At 50.0% G+C, this 19,148-nt stretch overlaps 6 protein-coding genes across 6 annotated transcripts; 4 read left to right on the forward strand and 2 right to left on the reverse strand.

The window, feature by feature from the left end:
* Positions 1 to 569: 569 nt before the first annotated feature.
* Positions 570 to 4,196, forward strand: PV06_05985 (uncharacterized protein; the record flags this gene model as incomplete). The annotated part of the gene is made up of 2 exons (XM_016407045.1): positions 570 to 1,179; positions 1,239 to 4,196. The coding sequence occupies exons 1-2, from the start codon at positions 772 to 774 to the stop codon at positions 4,194 to 4,196; spliced, it is 3,366 nt and encodes a 1,121-aa protein (XP_016262649.1). The 5' UTR covers positions 570 to 771.
* A 484-nt stretch (positions 4,197 to 4,680) lies between these two features.
* PV06_05986 (uncharacterized protein) lies at positions 4,681 to 8,420 on the forward strand. The gene has a single exon (XM_016407046.1). The coding sequence runs from the start codon at positions 5,200 to 5,202 to the stop codon at positions 8,044 to 8,046; it is 2,847 nt and encodes a 948-aa protein (XP_016262650.1). The 5' UTR covers positions 4,681 to 5,199; the 3' UTR covers positions 8,047 to 8,420.
* A 623-nt stretch (positions 8,421 to 9,043) lies between these two features.
* Positions 9,044 to 10,164, forward strand: PV06_05987 (uncharacterized protein). The gene has a single exon (XM_016407047.1). It carries the CDS (start codon positions 9,098 to 9,100, stop codon positions 9,986 to 9,988), a length of 891 nt encoding a protein of 296 aa, XP_016262651.1. The 5' UTR covers positions 9,044 to 9,097; the 3' UTR covers positions 9,989 to 10,164.
* Positions 10,165 to 10,293: 129 nt separating this feature from the next.
* PV06_05988 (uncharacterized protein) lies at positions 10,294 to 11,867 on the reverse strand. Its single transcript, XM_016407048.1, has one exon. The coding sequence runs from the start codon at positions 11,460 to 11,462 to the stop codon at positions 10,659 to 10,661; it is 804 nt and encodes a 267-aa protein (XP_016262652.1). The 5' UTR covers positions 11,463 to 11,867; the 3' UTR covers positions 10,294 to 10,658.
* A 768-nt stretch (positions 11,868 to 12,635) lies between these two features.
* Positions 12,636 to 14,260, forward strand: PV06_05989 (uncharacterized protein; the record flags this gene model as incomplete). Its single annotated transcript, XM_016407049.1, has 3 exons — positions 12,636 to 12,750; positions 12,804 to 12,989; positions 13,059 to 14,260. 3 exons carry the CDS (start codon positions 12,636 to 12,638, stop codon positions 14,258 to 14,260), a joined length of 1,503 nt encoding a protein of 500 aa, XP_016262653.1.
* An 803-nt stretch (positions 14,261 to 15,063) lies between these two features.
* PV06_05990 (uncharacterized protein) lies at positions 15,064 to 18,224 on the reverse strand. Its single transcript, XM_016407050.1, has 2 exons — positions 17,959 to 18,224; positions 15,064 to 17,913 (listed from the first exon to the last, which is right to left on the reverse strand). Exons 1-2 carry the CDS (start codon positions 18,065 to 18,067, stop codon positions 15,266 to 15,268), a joined length of 2,757 nt encoding a protein of 918 aa, XP_016262654.1. The 5' UTR covers positions 18,068 to 18,224; the 3' UTR covers positions 15,064 to 15,265.
* Positions 18,225 to 19,148: the final 924 nt, after the last annotated feature.

Genomic DNA, 19,148 nt, shown 5'->3' on the forward strand with positions numbered 1-19,148 from the left:
CTTCAGGTTCTGACTGGTGCCCAATGTCACCCTCAACAGTCGCCGTCTCCGTCCTCGTCTCAAATGATTCAGGACAACAATCACAACACCTCGCCGCATGGGCGTAGACCAGAACATGGTCACTACTTAGGCTGACCTTCATTGTGGCCCATACACCATATCATCAGAGAGTTCTCTGAAGAGGATGCACCAGGCTTGGTTGGCGCCACTATTGATAGCAGAGACGAAGCCCCAATTATAACAACCTCGTTAAACGATTGCCCAAACACCAAGGGCCAAACTAAACATCAGAACCCTTGTTGAATCTTGAGATGCCTGATACAACATTGACTCCATACCTAATAAGACGCGATCCTCCAACCCTAAGTCATTCACACGCACATTGACAGACATAGCGTAACCTCCGTACTTGGTGATTGTTCGTGTTTGCCTACCCCTGGTCCTGACCAGTCAGAACGCATCCCTTTTTCGCCTCTAAACACTAGCGACGCGTGCCCTGCTGACTTTTGTAAATAATGGCTGGGATCTCCCCTGTTGCTGTGTCTCATCTTCAACATGCTTTTAAGCAACAGTAATCAACGAAATTTACATGTCGGCTTCTGCATGCTGCGATGAGGCCTCTCTGTCTTGGCGTTCGACTCGATGGTGCGTCGCAGCCTCAGAGAGTCTGCACGCGTATGAGGATCCGGAGCGAAGTCCTGCAAGACCACAACGCGTCAATCCCTGATTGCGCCAGACACTCCCTCGCTTGAGCAATGCACCACAGCAGCCATGGCGAGAAAGCGCAGATGGGCTGACAATGCATCCAGCCGCCCTCTCAAAATTCCGAAAACAGCGAATGAAAGACCGACCTTCGGTAATGAAGCATTGGCTCGATCCCGGTCTTCGCCAGTAATCCATCATGGTGTACTCTCTTCTTTTTATTCCAGGGTTTGTACCTTACGAGTGTTTTTATTAGCACAGCTACCACCAACTTCTCGCGTCAGACGGCGGACTCTCTCTGCATTTGCCGAGGACAATGCTGGTTCCATTCTTGATACATGCCTTGTTGGCATTCTGAAAGAACCATCCATCTCGATTAAAGAGTCGCGCAAAGTCGACTTTATCACATTTACGCAGAGTCAACAGCGGGCCACCAGTGGGACCAACATCCATACACAACGATGTTGCATGAACGAGGTAGATTGCCGTTCAAATCGTGCGTTATCCCTAGCATGAAGACTAATGAGACCACCTAGATTGTCGACTTTGTGGTTTGGTCCTTGTTTCGGGGAACCTTCAGAGGACTTCGCCCACGCCACATCCTATGCCATGGTCTTCAAAGAGCTTCAGCCCTAGCAGGATCCGTCGAACCAGAGAACAGAGGCGTTCTGCCGGGCATAGTTCGGCATCATCCCAACGACAGCATCAGTGTTTTGACATCAAGCCCATGGACGAATATCCTAACATTGCTGGGAAACGATGCCGAAGCCATCATTTCGACTTTATTACTTGATTGTGGCATCTTCACAAAGCTTTCGGGAGGCAATGGCAACTATTACCAACTCAGTGGAACTCCCTTATCTGAATTGAAACAAATACGGGCACCATCGAGAAGCCCAAAGCCTTCAGCCATACAAGATGAGAATGTTAGCCGTGGTACTGCTGATATCCGATTTGTCAGAAACCGAATCCTGTATGCAAAATCCTCAGTAAACAAGGCCGGGAAAATAAAATTTGGCTTGCATCACACGCATGTGTTGGAACGATGCTCTCACTCTACACAATACAGTCACGGTGCCCATGTTGCCAAATACATTTTTCCGAGACAATTCGGACTACACAATGTTTTCACCTCTACCACAGATCTTACAGAGACTGCTCAGCAATTTAAAGACTATACTATCCGAGAGCAAGAAATCAGAGGCCTATGCAGCCGGGCTCCTACAAGATTACCGCGTCGACTCCGCGGCAAGACTCTGGAGCTGGTGAAGAAGATCCAGCATAATCACCACAGATGTTCATACACTCAGCTATTGCGGCATTATTGTTCTCTTGGTGGTTCGTCGGACCAAGCATCGACGGGGTATGGTCTCGAACAGCATATTTCTAGCTCAGAGCCGTTCGTGACGCAGGTTCATGCTTTTTCCTCGATAACGGGATCCTCGCTCCCAACCACTGTCACTAATGACAGTGGAAACTCGTTCCTACCGTATTCAACACACCCTTCGAGAGTCTCCGCATTTTGCCGGACGACCATAACACATCTCCTTCCCAGGGATGCCTTCGGAATCGGCGCCGATGGCCGTCGGAATCACCAAAATATCATGATGCGCGTAGATGAATTCGTGCAGATGCGCCGCTTTGAGAGCATGACCCTGCACAAAGTCGTCCAAGGGCTCCGTGTCAAGTCCATCCCATGGCTTTGTCCACCTGGTAAAGAAGGATCGAGATTGTCCAAGTCTGATCATTCGAAACGACTTGAGCTGCTTTACGAATTCATCTACTACGTCTTTGACTCTCTGCTAATCCCACTCATTCGAGCAAACTTCTACGTCACCGAAAGCTCTGCACATCGTAATCGATTGTTCTACTTCCGACAAGACGCGTGGCGTAAGCTTTCGGAGCCCAGCCTCACTGGGCTCAAGGTGAGCATGTATTCGAATATCAAACCTCACCAAGCTCGTCAGAAATTACAAGGTCGAACTTTGGGATATAGTCATATACGCTTACTGCCCAAAGACCATGGAGCGAGACCAATCACCAACCTCCGACGCCGGCAGTGGAAGATAGTGTCTGGCCGAAGGATATTGGGAACTAGCATCAACACCCAGCTCAGTCCATTGTTCAGTGTGCTCAATTACGAACGTGGTCAAGATCCAGCACCACTAGGGTCAGCGATGTTTTCTGTCGCGGACTTGCACAGCAGGATATCCAAGTTCCAAAATGCCAACTCGCAAGGATCGCCATTGTTCTTTGTCAAGGTTGACATCCAGTCTTGCTTTGATAGCATTCCACAAGACCAGCTGCTGGTTATTGCTAGACGAGTCTTGTCCAATCCCTTATATCGAACAACTCGGCATACGGAGATAAAGTGCTTGGATGGAATAGGGAAGAATGACTGCAACTCCTTACGACGACGATATATTGGATCAGCTCGATCGGCAGATGACACAGCGGTGTTTTCAGAGTTGGCTGCGAACGCCGTTGCAGACAGGAAGCGCAAAGTGGTTTTTGCAGACACTGGCAACCAGCGACTGGTTTCAAAGTCGGCAATGCTGAAACTTCTCCATGAGCATGTCGGAGATAACATTGTGAAAATGGGCAAAAAACACATGAGACAAATAAAAGGAATTCCTCAGGGTTCAGTGTTGAGCAGCCTCCTCTGTAGCTACTTCTTCGGCGCATTTGAGCGAGACGAGTTGGGCTTCTTGAAGGCAGATTCTTCCATGCTGCTCCGGCTGATCGATGACTTTCTCTTGATAACAAGCGACGCGCAGATAGCAAAACACTTCCTTGAAGTCATGTCCGGCGGAAACAAGAAATATGGCATCGTGGTCAACGCAGAGAAATCGCTTGTCAACTTTGATGTATCCATCAATGGACACAAGATCCCGCGCCTTTCTGGCGAGAGGTTTTTCCCATACTGTGGAATGGGCATTGACACGAAGACATTGGAGCTCCAAAAACATCGAGAAAAAACAGATGCATACGTAAACAACACACTAACCGTTGAGACCAGCTCCAGGCCTGGTACGACATTGAGAAGGAAGGTGCTGGCTTCATTGAAACTGCAAATGCACGCGATGCTACTAGACATGTCGTTGAACAGCCGAAAGCAGGTCATATTGACGCTCCTCGGAAATTTTACTGAAACGGCTATGAAAATGCATCAGTATATAGTCCGGATGGGACGAGGGGTTCACTCTTCCCAGATGTTCGTCAGAACGCTGATCGAAGAACTGGTGACCGTCAGCACGAAGATCTGCTGGGTGAAGAATAACTGCCAACGAGACATCACCAGAGCACAGATGTGCTGGATTGCAGCTGCAGCATGTGAGGGTGTGCTCTCGCGCAAACAAAGTCGATACAAGGATGTTTTGATATGGCTTCGATCATTAAGGGAAAGCACAGAAGACCAGATGAAGGTCGAGAGGAAGGTTCTGAGCACACTGCTTGAAGAAAACAAACGCACATTCCATGGCTACGCGTACTGAAGTCGGGAATAGTTGGGATGTGCGTATTCCGTATCAAGGGTAAATTGCCGGCCGTGTGTAGACAAGCACGTTAAAATTGTATACATCACAAACAACAAACAACTTGCCAATAGTACGAAAGTACTACTATAGTGGTGATGACGACCATATAAATCTAGAGCCACCAGAGTGGCCATGACAACACACGAGTTTGGAATGTTGACAGCTGTATCCATTTAGCATCAGCATCTCGTGCGTTGGCCCATCGAATTCGCCTAGAAGCGCGGGCTTTGCATCTTGACTGGCTTCATTTAAAAAAAAACAAGGTGAGTGCCGCTTCGCCTTGCATACCCGTCTGTGCAGATGCCACCACCAGCCACCAAAACACCATCACCAACCCATCAATCGCCATCCCCATCCCCAGCTTTTTCTTATCATGGTGCATATTGCGCCATCAAATACGGACTCCGGACCAAGATCAGAGTGCACCTGCCTTGTTTAAAACCAAGGATATTCCCTGCCTCCTCCTTGCGATAGACAGCACTCCGTCTTCTCTCTCCTACACATACCAAACAATCCAAACAAAAAGACAACCTGACCGCTCCTTTGCTGGCATATACGGAGTAGTATTTCTGCGTTGGGACAGCTTCTTTCGTTTTTGTTATCATGAAACACCCACACTGCGTCAGAAAATCATCGTGACCGACTTGACGGGCGCCGCCCTTACCCTTTTTCGAAATCACGAATCTACTGGCCGGACCCCTGTTGACTCTCCGACGATATCTTTCGATCAACTGAAACTAATCTGTGACCGGCACCAACCACCAACCGACATTGACGCCTCTCCCATGGCCTCCTCGCTATAACATCACGTCGAGTCTCCACGAGTGTCTTTTCTGAAAATAAAAAAGAGATCGAACCACACGTTCTTACATCAACGACGACCTGCTGGCAGAATCGTTGACGAACATACTGTGGGTCGCCAGCCGAAAGCGTTGTCCGATCCTTGAAACCTCCCCAATCGATGCCGGCGACGGTCTGGAAGGGAAGCCTGCCAGCCCCCTCTCTGCCACCAAGTTTCCCAGAGTTTGAACTGGGCTCAGCACATGTCAGCCAGTCAATGGTCATGGAGGAGCCCCTAGACTCGGAAGCTCTGCCCTCCCCTCGGCATGGCTGCAGACATGGTTCAATGCTAGCGTCCTGTCAAGCGTCAGCACCATCGTTCTCCACTCCACCAATCGTCCCGAGTCCTTCGCCAGGGGTCGAACCATTGGAAACTTTGCATCTTGGCTACGATCCTCAAGCTTCCTCCTCAGAGTTGGCAGGCCTGGGTCAACAAGGTGTCCTCGACATTGATCATGTTCTTTGGCGCATACCGACGTTCGTTTCCTCGAAAACTCCCAGCAACAACTACGCAGATGTAATATTGTCATCGTGCACGACCACCGTCCATAATAGCTCCATACGCAACAACACTCGTTCGGAAATTAAATTACCAGATTCGCAGGCGGAAACACTCGACCACTTCCAAAGGCAATCCTGCAACTACTTTCTCAATGAGATCCCTCAACAAGGAATCCGCTCGTTAACGTTCTCGTCCGATGTTCACGGTCTGAATATGACCACAATCACCTCAAGTATTCCAGGTTCACCACCAGACCTATCCGGTTCCCGCTCCTCCAAATCCTCGTCATACTCTTCCACATTGTCGAATCCGGACGAATTGGAATCTGACTCGATAATTAACTTTGAAGAGATTGGATTGGAAGATGACAAGCGTCCTTCTCCGCTAGGCTACCATTCAAGAGACATTTCCGTACAATCATTTGCATCGAACCATGAATTGATGAAGTCCAGAGAATCGGGGTCGGGAGACAAGCGACATGCGCTTCCGCATCTGCAAACGCAATTGACATCTCATAGGAGGCAGGAGTCTACGACTCCAAGGGCGATTGGGCCAAGGATGTTGACAACGAAGCGCGCTTTCACCAGCACAGAGAACTTCTTCCCACCCTCCAACCGGACAAGATCCTCTTCACCACCACAGAGGAGGGCGCTCGCCAATATCTCCAACACCGCTCTCAGTGCCGGTGGCCTGCGACCCCTTCCCCGTTCATCAGCATCAAGTCTAGGACTGCCATCAAGACGTGCCTCTTGGCAACCACAGAGAAAGACCGTCAAGGAGCTGGAGGCAGAATGCAATGATTCGGACGATGAGTTGCCTGACGACGCGAGTCTCTGGAATGTCCCGGTGTCACCGCATGTCTCAGGCCAAAGATCACACCGCTCGAGCTTCCGTGGAAGTCCGGAAAGGGACCTCCGAGCTTCGAGTCCACGTCCTATTCCTTTGGATCATGCAAAAACTGCTCCAGAATCACCTCCTCGTACGACTATGCATTCCCAGGTTGTTCCAAAGAACAGACAATCAGTCTCACGCTCAAGTTCTTTGAATCCCCCGGCCTCCACTCCTTCATCACCACGCAGGGCTAACAACCTCCGCAACAACGGAAGGACAAAGTCCTGGAATCTTGCCATGGCAGGTCTCAGCGAGGAGGCTCGAGTCATCTCCGAAGCCCTCGAATATCACGCCGAAACGAAACAGCAAGCACGGCTTGAAAACCTTCGCAATAATTCTTCACGGGAAAGCTTGGAAAGTCTTGCAGATAACAAATCGACCCGAAGCTCTAGCATTCAGTTGCCACCAATTCAAAAAAGTACCTTGGATTTTATGCCAATGTCCAAGGAGAAGGAGTCCATTTTGTCTCGAACAAGGCCCTCGTGGCTGCCACCCAAGGACCCAAAAGAAGAACGACGGCATTTGAGAGAATATCAACGAATGATGGCAGCATCAGTTGAAGCCGAGAAGAAACGTCGCACCAAGCTGCAGGTTCAGCAGTGCACGAAGGATAACACGAGGGAATCGCTCAATCGGATTTGGCAGTATTATATCGAAGAAAGCACGGATCTTGCGACAATCGACAAGCGAGTTAATGATCTCTCTTGGCGCGGCATTAGTCCCAACATCCGTGGTAAGGTGTGGCAGAGGAAGATAGGAAATCCTCTTGGGCTCACGTTGAAGAGTTACGAAAAGGCTTTGCAGCGAGCTAAAGAGATCAAGAACCTGCCGAGCGAACAACTTGACCGCGCTTCTCGGAGCATGGAACGCTGGTTCGTTGACATCGCAAGAGACGCGGAGACGGCATTCCCTGAGCTCAAACTTTTCCAAAAGAACGCTCCACTCTGGCAAGATCTGGTTGATGTTTGTGAAGCATACGCATGCTATCGAAGCGATGTGGGATACATCTATGGGATTCAACTAATTGCTGCGCTGCTTTTGCTACAATTGTCAACTCCTGCAGATGCTTTTATTCTGTTGGCGAATTGTTTGAACAGACCGATACCACTGGGATTTCAAACCAACGACATTACCACGACTGGACGAACTTATAATCACGCAATTTCGACATTGGGGATCAAATTCCCTCGTCTTCACGAATATCTTTTTGGTTCAATGGAGCAAGGTGGTTTGGGCTTCCGTGGGGAAGAGATTTTTGAGCCCATGTTTCGCACCATATTTTCCAATGGGCTGGACGTTGACAGACTTTGTCGCATTTGGGATATTTGGGTCTTCGAAGGTGATCGCGCCCTTGTTCGAGCTGCCGTCGCGGTTTTGGGAAGCCTCCAGTCCCAATTGTTTGATATTCGGGGCAACATCGACTTGAAAAGGCGTAACATTCAAGAGATGCTTGGATGGGGGCCCTTCAACCGAGAGCCCAAGTCCGGACATTGGAACTTGCACACTTTAGGAGATGAAGAAAAGTTTGTCGAAGAGATACGCCTTGCCGGTACCCTTGATTATACTGGCAAGTGATGATGTTTGACGACGTGTACAGACTCTGTACAAAGAAGGCGTCCTGAATGAATGCACAGGGAAGGTATTTGCCTCCTCCACTTGCTATTTGATCAACGAAAAAGCGATTATGGGAACCAGTCAAGTCACAGGGCGATTTTGTTCGGTCCTGTTGCAACAGCTGAATGGAGAGACAGCAGGACAGAGCACATTCTTTTTATTCGAAGCCCGAAACTTGCAACTTGTATATATTTTAATTTTGGTTGTGAACATGGGACATGATTGTACCTAGTCTGGCCATCCCTGTATTTTGATCCAGTCTTTCTTTTACGAGATCCAAGATATGATGAGGGCGAAGACGGGAAAATATTTAATTCACGGCTCTATGTTGTTGTGCCTCTTTTTATTTACTTTTTCTTCTCCTTCGCTCCTTTATCCCTTTTTCAGACGAAGGTGTTTGCGCGTAATAACCGTCCCATCTCGCATGTTGAATGTTGATGTCTGGTGTGTAGAATGGGAGCCTAGATTTGGGGCCACCAGCAGCATGGGTCTCCTGGAGTTTACCTTGTCCGTATTCCGGAAAGTGTGTCAGCAACGTGCATAGTCAGTCAGGGAGGACTCCGTACTCCGTACCTACCTAGAGCTAGGGCCAAATCCCTACGAGTTCTCCGTATTCTTTTGGGCTTTTGAACAAGACGGTGGCACCAAGCTTGGTCCCTTTCTAAAGGTCAGCAGCGAGCATAATATCCGTTTTGACGGGCCGAGGAAAGACGAGGCCAACAAAAGGATACGGACGGAGAATATGTATATATGATTGTAGGTTGGCTTGGTGAGAAATTTTGTTCTTCTTTTCTTCTCTTCTCTTTTCTTCTCCTTGACTTCCGTGTTTTATTTCTGAGCTTTGAAAGATTGGGGGCGCCAAAGATTGTCGTGCTTTTCTCCCGATTTGGTCGCTCTTGTAGTCCCTTGCACAACAAAAAGAAGATCTCACACGCGCGTTCTTGCCTACGGAGGGCATCGAAAGGAAGAATCCGAAGCCAAAAGGGAGAGAGAGAGAGAGAGAGAGAGAGAAATGGTCCATCTCATCTTGACAGGGGCAACTGGCCTTGTCGGTTCGGCCGTCCTCTCGCACATCTTGTCCTTACCGGCCAGCGCGACCCCGAGCATCACTCGACTCAGCATCCTTTCACGAAACCCGGACATTTCGTTGTTGTCGGACCCTCCGCCGACCGGGATGCCGCCCCGCGCCAACAGACACACGACCATCGAGGTCATCGAGCACAAGGATTTTGGGAATTACCCTTCCGAGTTGCTGGATCGCCTCGGTGGCGCCGACGCTTGTATATGGGCTCTAGGGGTGAGTCAGAATGACGTGCCCAAGGGAAAATATGTGGAAGTCACAAAGGACTATACCATTGCCGCCGCAAAAGCTTTTGCTGGACTCAGAGGAGGAATCAACGCCAGCACTGACGATGGTGGTGACGGCGGCCAGGCAGGGAATGACCTCTCCTCCCAAAAATTCAAATTCATCTACGTGTCAGGTGAAGGTGCGACACAAACACCGGGACGATTCACTCCCCTGTTCGGTCGCGTCAAGGGAGAGACCGAGACCGCATTGATAAACCTGGCCAAGGCACCGAGTCTGAGGGGGAGGTTGGGCGTTTATTCCGTCCGACCTGCCGGGGTGGACGGTACCAACCAACCTTGGATATGGAAAAAGATCATGAGGGACCAACGGTCTCCCTTTCAGAGCGTCATGCTCAAGAGTCTCCTCCCCCCGATTCGAGTTCTGGGAAAGGAAAGTTGGTTGAGTCCCACGGAAGAGTTGGGGAGGGTATTGGTGGAGATGGCCCTGAGTGAAAAGGACGACGGGTACCGAGGGGAAGGGGTGTCCGGGGAAGACGGGAGGATCTTGGGAAACGTCGTTTTGAGACGACTGGGGAGAGAGGGACGACGAGAGTGATGAGTTTTGTAACAAGAGGTGGAAGAACAGAACAAGTCACAATGTGGGAAGGAAGAATCCCTGAGAGTTGAAGTGTGAAATTAGGTATGTACGATTGATGTACAAGTTGTAGGTTTGTGACGAGGCTGAAGAGGAAGATTGAGCTGGTGAGTGAGAGAGACCGGGGAAGAAGGGAGAGGTTGACAAACTCGTCGGTGACTCCGTATCTGTTTTTCTATACCCCATATTCTGTCAAGTTATCACTGTTATACCCGAGTCATAAATCATACCTAGGTAGTTTAGCAATGTTGGATATATGAGGGTATGTTGTATTATAGACGCTGTAAATGCTAAATCGGTCTGAAGAGTCCATACTCTTCACTCCTCCTCTTTGTATCTTTCTGTATGTACAATCGCTTGTCTCTTTGGGTAACCATCGTCCTGTACATTCCGTGATGGCTTCCCTTTCCAACTTCTATATAGGTAGGTTGCTCGCAGGGTATTTGTTCTTGTTCTCCACTCATCATCCCGTCCGTAAATCGCAACATATACTCCATACGACAGGCATATGCAACGCTCAAAAGAAAATGTCAAACCAAACAACGACGCGTATATTTAGTAAGTATTATGCAAAAGTAGGTTGCTCATACTCCATCGATCATAGATTCATCAACCAGTGTTCACGCAACGCTCATGACATGGCCCAACCAAACAAAACAGCGGCAATCGTCACGCATACCGTGACAAACATTCTACTTACCCCGACCTCGACATTCGAAGGTCCACCGGCACTCGTCGCACTCGAGGTCGGACTTGCGCCCGTCGAACTTGGTGTGCCGCCCGTCGCCCCTTGCGTGGCCGCTTCTTCATTGTACCCGTCGTCTCCTCCACTTCTCTCGGCGGCGACGTTCTGCTTGAAGTACAAATTGTTGTCTCCCACAATGTTACCGGCCGGCCAATACTCGCAGACCAGGAAGACGCCGTCTAGACCGTTGGTGCCGTTGCAATTCGTCCACCCGCACCCGGTCGACTGTGTGCTCTTCCACACAAGCTGGGTGAAATGCCCAGTCTCCTCGGTGAAGCCGGTAGGGTCGGTACTGCTGAAATCGTAGTCGGCACGCTCGTCACCCCATGCCTGTACGGCCTGGGTGACGTTGGTATATCCACGGGCGAGGTTCTCGCCGTACGCGCCATGCGAATGTTCCCAGATGCACTTCTTGGAATAATCTTGCGCATACTCCGCCAGGGTCTCGTTCCAATATATGTATGATGCTGAGTGTTCGTAGCGGTAGAAGTTTGTCGAGTTGAGAATTGAAGTGCGAAAGTCGAGACTGCTCGTGTACTGCGCCGAAAGAGGCCGCGTCGGTGCGGCCAAGGTATAGTAATTTGTTATCGTCGTCGCAACAACCTCGACGGTCGATGTCGGCGCCTGAGAGAGAGCGGGGAAGACATGAACCGTAAGCGCGCTGAGGAAGAGTGGGAGGTGTGGTCGCATCGTGGCGAGTCTTTTCTGGTTTCCTTTTTCTTTTACTTGCTGTAGTTGGTTCTTGGACTGTTGTGTTCTGTTCAGAGTGATGAGCGCATGTTATGTTTACACTTTCAATGCCGCCGATGTTATGTAAAATGGGTATGTGTCAACGTTCTTGCGCTTTATGTGTGTTTCGGCTGAAACCAAATATTGTCGGCGAAAAGAATGTTGGCTTGTGGTCGGAACGAAGGACGCAATGAGGGTATCTTGCAGCAAAAGACACGCAGAGCCGATGGAGAGTTGTTGGAAACCTGGAGAGGTACGAGAGTCAGTTGAGTAAAGATCGAGGCTGAGCCATAAGCAAGAGAGCGCTTTTTAACACACCGTCCCAGGCTTTCCAAACTACTGAGGCACCGTTCAAGGCGACCTGTGACCTGCGGGGACTTGCGAGGAACCAGTTCTTGTCCCTTGCCAAATGCGACGTCATGTTTGTTCCCAGTGCTGTTTCAAGCCCACTAAAGACCCCCAGATGATGCTTGCCGGAACAAGCCGATTCGCCCCCATGAAGCCTACAAATACCTTTGGTACAGAGTACTCCGTAGGTTAGTGGCTCTCCAGGCCCTGCAGTTGGATCCCTGTAGGTGCCAGCCCTAAATAAATTGGGCGCCACCAGGCTTGGCCGCGCGAGGCACAATAGACCAAAGCTCCAGTAAAAGTACCGAGTTGCCGGCGCCAAAGAATATACTGTCCCATGCAGAGATGACAGGGTAACACAACGACGTCTTTACCGTTCTTTCATCACCCGCCTTCCTCCTCATGTCTTGGGGTCATGGAAGCATTCCGAGAAACGTGCTGCAGGTCAAGCCTGACAGCAATCATGCATGAACATACGATGACTCTCTGGCTGTCGGAGGGACATGCTGCAGCACACCACTTTTTGACCCTTTATGTGCATATGTAGGTCAAAAGTCAGGCAGAATGACGATGGAAGCATTGTATCAACGAAATAAATGCCTTCCAGCCTCATGCCGACACCCACACTTCCTCACCGCCTGTCCCTGCCGGGGAAGGCGACGCGAGTGGTGAATAGTGAATGGGCGCGCGGGTATTACGCAGACACCTCGCCTCCTTTGTCTCTGAACAGGTTTGCGTGTTTGTCAACACAACTCACCAGGGTAAAAACCATCAATCATACCCATCATGGACAACAGAGTCACTCTTGCGTGGCTGGATCGTCTCGGCACCTCTCTCGCATCTCGGCCAACATTGCCCTATCGCCAGCCACAATATGCATGGTATGCCTTCACAAATGACGGTCTGTCTTGCTTCCTCCTTCAGAATCACATCACACTCACCCTTGACAAGCAGGAGGACCACGCACTTTGAGACAGAATCGATCTCCTACCGTCCCAATGGAGGCAGCAGAGCGTGTCGTGATTCTGGCTCTAGGCAGTGAGACAGAAAGTGATCCCGGAGTCGACTCTGATCTTGAAAACGAGGTTGATTACTCTCCCAAAGGAAACGCCTTGGTGCGAAATCCCTATAATGGAAGACGTGAGTCGCCGCACAATTTCTTTGGGCAAATTGATGAGTGGTGCTGATGTTCTTCTTCCTGCTCTCCAGTCGAGATGTGGCCATATCTAGAAGCGAGATACGAAGCCCAAAAGGAAGCGTGGAAAAAGGAACGGCGAGGAAAAAAAGCTGTCAAAGAGGCTGAAGATCAGGCTAAAAATCCAAGCGAAGCAAACGATAATGCCAATGGTAATATTACTGAAGATGGAAATGCCACCGTCCACGTCCAAACCAACGTTGTCCATCAAGGCGATGCTTCCGCCAGCGATGCAAACGGTGATGCCAATGGCAATACTACTCTAGATGGCAATGCAACGATCCCCGTTCAAACCAATGGTGTCCGTGAAGACGAGACTTCAGCATGTAATGCAGAAGACGGTACCAATGTCACTCCTGTCACCACGGCTGTCGAGAATGGACAACTCATTGTCAACATCCATGCAGATGACAGTTCTGCCAACAATGCAGAAGATGATAACAACATCACTCATGTCACCATCGCGATTGGGAATGGACAACTCGGCGTCGGACTTCATGCATGTGGTGTACTTGAAGATCATGTTTCGAGCACCGACACAAACAACCCCGTGTACACACCCGCCACTTCTCGAGTCCCCACGACCACCGTCAGCAGTAGTAGCGACGCCAGCGACCCTGATGCCGTTCCTACCACTGATCAGCTCGACGACGAGCAACCTGATGCAGCCTTGCTCTACCCTCTCCCCATGTTCATCTACAACGCCCTGATCCGCGAATTTGGCGACCGCCCTTTCTGGGTTCAAACCCACCACCAGTCTCTCGCTTGCTCGATGCTCAAGCGCAAACTCGTCCTCGTCCGTCTCTGCCACCTGGCCTGCCTGCGCAACTTTGCCTTCCCCAAGATAAAAGAACGCCAGGGTCGTCTCAGAGGCAGGTCGCTGCTCCTCCTCATCAACCACTTCGCGTGGGTTAGGTTCGTCGTTCGCTACCCTGGCCTCGTCGATCGAGTCATGAAGTACGTCAAGTGGCTGGAAATGTTGGAGAACGAGTACGTACAGGCCGTGCCGTACTTTGAGACGTTCTGGACCGCAATGGAGTGTGGCGAGACACCGGGCGGGGACGTCCTCGAGGCCCTCATCGAGATGAACAGCAAGAGGATATTCCTTCAGGGAAAGATCTTCGCAGAGGAGCACATCGTCCATGAGCTCAACGACGAGGCTGAGAATGCTCCGTCCTGGATCGAGTGGGTCGACCGTCGTGCGGCCAAGAAGTAAGGGCTGTACTCTGTTGACGAATTTGGGCTGTGCATGGCCAGAAAGCAACTTGAGAGAGAATTGGTCCTTTTTTTTTGTTTTTTTGCTTACAGTTTTTAGAAAATGAACACAAATGTTTAACTTGTCCTTTACTGCCCTTTCGCTTTCAGTTTGTCAGTTTGTAATCACTTCAAGCTTGTCCAAAGGTTGGAAAATTTGACGAGCAGGAGAAACTTTTGCAACAGCCGGGTTTTCGGGAGAGATGCTCGGAGCACACAACCGGACTGGTGGATGGAGAGAGAGAGAGAGAGAGAGAGAGAGAGAGAGAGAGAGAGAGAGAGAGAGAGAGTGTGTGTGTGTGTGTGTGTGTGAGGGAGAGAGAGAGAGAGAGAGATGGCCGCCACCAACCCAGGCCAGGTACCTGTCTTGGGGAGATGGGTGTACGCTGAAATCGAAGTGGCTAGGTATCTACCTGGTAGATACCATGGGACAGGACACGTATGGAAGGTACAGTCATAAAGTAGTCTCAAGAATCACCCTCGTGCTTCAACAGACCGTCTCATAGGTATTCTTTTGAAGAGTAACTTAGAAGCTCTGGTTCTGTTGGCACGAATACCGTGACAGGTCGTTCTACTATAAAAGATGCTGACGACCACCCAGGCCTGTATCAAGAATGTCCACCCAAGGTGCTTACTTTCAGGTTACTTGAGTTGGTATTACCAGTGACCTCTCTTCTCGTAATTGTAATTTTATATCTAGATTGATCTAGAGGCAAATCAAGATCATGTCGATATTGTACATTTGTATATATATATATATATCATCATGTCGTTACACTCGTCGTCACATTATACCTCAGATAGGTAAGGAAGTTCCATTGCCGCCGTGCGTGACGTGGTTCTAAAACAACCACCACCACACGGAGAAGACAAGGGACACTGCAAAGCCAACACCACCCTGTACCTGGAAAACAGGTAGGCACCATTCCTCTTTCTCACAACACATCCACTGTTCGACTCGGCTCACCTACATCACAACACAGTTATCACCTTTGACCTTCCCTTCCACCCTGCCCTTGACCAGTAACCAATCGCTTCGACGCTCGGCGAATTCAACCACCTCCTCGACCGTGAACACACCTTTATATCGCTCGCCGTCCGAGATGATGGTCGCCATCTCCGCCACATCGCGCTCACTCTCTCCGCCGATAAGATAGATCTGCGCCACTTCTCGTAACGCCGTGTAATAACTTGTCAGGTCGTTGTTGCGGAATTGTGCTACAAAATTCGCGTAGGCTGTCAGATCAGACAGCAACGCCAGCGCTCCCAGTGTCGAGATACGTTGTCTCTTGATATGTTTTGCCAACGCGGTGAACAGGCGTAGGCCCACTTCTGCCGTAAAGACATCCAAGAGACTCTTCTCGGTCGCACCGGTCAGCATCCGCGTATGGTGGGAGACGAGTGCGATCACCCGCGTCGCTGTGGTTGTGGGCTGGCCGGAAAAATCCATCACCATCATATTGGCTTTCGTTCCCGACGATCCATCGGCATTGGCCAGTTCCGGGAAAAAATCTGTAGGCTGTTGTGTGGTTGCGCAGATATATTCTACCTCGTTAATGAGGGCGTCAATACCTTTACCTAGTCCCGCTGCCACACGTTCGTCCAGCATGGCTTCGAACTTGCGTTTCTCTTTGACATTAGTGTCGAGAAAGTCATCGCGCTTGGAGATGCCGAGGCGGACCAGCTCCGATTCGTAAAAAACGTCGAGCATCTGTTGGATAAGATCGCCGACATTGACGAGTTCCAGAAACGTGCCCAGAGGAGCGACTTGGACCATATCACTGTCTGGGTTTGTACTGGTTTCGCGTGGGTTATAGGTTGACAAATGTTCAATGGCCTTGTCGAAACCTGCTTTGACATGACGCGCACCGACTGATTGGAGGAGCAGGACGAAGATTGCAGAACACTGTTTCCGTGCAGACTCTCCGGGTTCGCCGATTAAGCTCGTGAATTGGGCGGCGCGCTCCAGGGAGGATTTGGCGGCGTGGACCAGGTTGAGGGCTACTTCGATGGAGAAAAGGGATTTGATGTTCTCCAACTTGCTGTTCATCAGGGCTGCTTTGGCTGCTAGCTCGGACGACGGTGCTTCGGGCGGTAAGGATGACGTTGCAGTCGTGGACATGGAAAGGCTAGGAGTGGATGGTCGAGATGATGCAGCGCTTTCTCCATTGGCGATGGTTTTGACGGCAGTTTTTGGGTTTGCCGGTGCCGAGAAGCTGGGGAGAATGTTCACCGGCATCATGACCACTTTCTTGAATGAAGACATGAAATCCTTCTTGTCGGCCTGTCGATTGACGTTGGACATGAGGAAGCTTTCGGTAGACGCGTCTTGATCCGACAATGCTCGATCCCAGCGTTCCACTTCCGTATCAGCTTTTTGCCGGAAGAATGCCAGTTCTTCTGCCAAATACTGATCAAGAAGAGGGCCATATATCCGAGCGAGGATTGAGTTGCAGCGTGATATCGTGGCCTCGTCGGCGTCTCCTATCAAGGCGACCTCGTCAATGAACTGCCTTGTGGCAGCGAAAGTGCCAGACATAATCCGGAGATATAATGAAGTACTTCTCGCCCTGGCATCCTCGAACAAGGATGAGAGGAAGGGCGACAGGATGTCCTTGGCTACCTCTTCAAGCAGTAGCATACATACTTCTTTGGCATTTGGGAAGACAGCTTGCACTATGGCGCTTTGCTGACTGAAGGCCGTACTAAGCCTTTCGAAATAGCCGTGAACCCTTTCCAATGAGAGCTCCCCGTGTCCTAGAGAGTAGTCGATACAATCGGAAACGCTCCCAAGCGTCCCCTTTTGGTTGATGAGTTGGTTGTCGTGTATGAATAAGTCGACAGCACTGTTTCCACCATTCAAGATATGCATGACACTTGCAAATTGCCGCATTCTTCCCTGAATGTCCTTGTATTCGTAACCTTTACGGAATTCGAGTAACGCTGCCGTATCGAACATATCCACAGCCTGCTTTATTTGTCGTTCTCGCTTACTTGATTCTGGAGAGAAGTCGCTCGCAGCAAACATCCTGACATTGGCTAGCAGTCGTGCTTGTTGCTCTGGTAGAGAAAAATCCGTGAAAACAGTGCTTTGTAGAGGATCCGACGCAGTGGACAAGTCCCGATAGAACGGTGAAAGCAGTTTATATATCTTGCCATACTCTTGCCTAGCATGTCCTCTAAAGGATCTTACCTGCTCGAAGACGGACAGAGCTGCCTCGAGACCACCATGAAGCCTGGGAGAAGCGGCTTGTAAACTCCCCATCTCGGCCTTGTCGAAACCGTCAGTTACTGGGCGCGGTCTTAATGGGGTTAGAAGATTTGTCTGTCTGCGTTGTGCAATAGGAGATGAGTCCATGTCGAACAACACCTCCGGTTTGCCTTTGCCATTGACCACGTTTCGGTCTATCGTACTCTGTCTCCGACCGGGGGTGGTGGGCGTTTTTGCAGTCTCTGCTCTTTTCCTTGCTTCCGCCTCATTCCAGCAACCCATAGCCTTCAGCCTTCGAATCCATCTTGCATCCTCGTAGACCATCTCATGCATACGTCGTGACGTTCGTGCGAAGCGCAACAGATCGGGGACATCGAGGTAGTCGACCACCACGGTCAGAACCTCTAGAATACTTTAGCAACTGCAAGACCACAACCAAAAACCCTTACCTGCTGGGAGAAACGGCTTGGATATAAGCATGTCGGCCAGCTTCAGGGAAGCCAGAGGATCCCTACGCGGGGCCTTGGTTGGCGCGGCCGCCCTTTTTGCTTTGGACATGACTGGCGAGGATGTTGTTGGCGTTGACGATACTTCAGGTGATGTCTAACGTTGTTCTCGCCTTTTCATTCTGCATGCACGTCTCCGGCGAACACACGTGCAGGTATGGTAGCCCAGGGGTGACTTCATGAGAAATCAGGCCCTTCGGTGTAGATTGAGTCCAGCCAGACACTGGGCCGCTGTTCAGGGTTGTATTTCTCGGTGCCCCAAGGAACACAGAATGTCCCGCTTAAAACTCGGCAAAATGTTTACATGATGGAGGGTCAATGCATAACAGCAGCAACTTCCGCCTCTACAATGACACCGTGTCAGGCTTTCAATTACGCTCCTTTCTTCTATTTGATCATATTTGGCCGATGTGCTCAGTGATCGCGATTTCGGAGAAATACACAGTGCATTCAAATGGCCTCACAGATGACCAAGAAATGTGTCACCTTCCAAGTGGTAAGTCAGTACCTAATCAATGATGGTACGCGCTATTTCATTTTTCCATGACTTCCACACATGAATGACGGTTCCTGTACTGAAGCCGACGGACCGTTCGAACAAATCAAACAAGAACTCTGTACCAGGGCAGGATCTTCTCTGCCGGACGAAGTTCCTTCTCGCGTTCGATAATCTCAATTTCAGACAGATCTATCTCCCTCAGAGGAATGATACCTGTCCGAAAGAACAAGAAAGCACAGGCCCAGAGGACTGTTGACATTATTAGCTCGCCTTTGGCCAGGGACTGGGATGCGGAAAACCTTACAGAGAAATATTGGAATACCGATATAAGAAACAAGAAAACTGTCGGTGTTCCAGTGTCCGCGCAAAAATACACTGTACCCCGAGAACAGAATGATCAGAGCGAGCACAAGTGTGGTGATCCAGGCCATGTATGGTTGCAGAGGAGACTTGTATGGGAGACCTTCCATTCATCAGTGCCAGTCCTGACAGGTACGTTTAAAACTTACGTTCTCGAGAAATTCCCTGGACTTTGAGGGCATAGAAAAATCGCAGAAAGGTTATCTCAATGATGAGCCAGGCAATCAATGCCGCCACTGTTGCGATATTGACAAACCATCCGAACGCTACGGAA

Source organism: Exophiala oligosperma (genome assembly GCF_000835515.1).
Source record: "Exophiala oligosperma strain CBS 72588 unplaced genomic scaffold supercont1.5, whole genome shotgun sequence".
NCBI lineage: Eukaryota > Fungi > Ascomycota > Eurotiomycetes > Chaetothyriales > Herpotrichiellaceae > Exophiala > Exophiala oligosperma.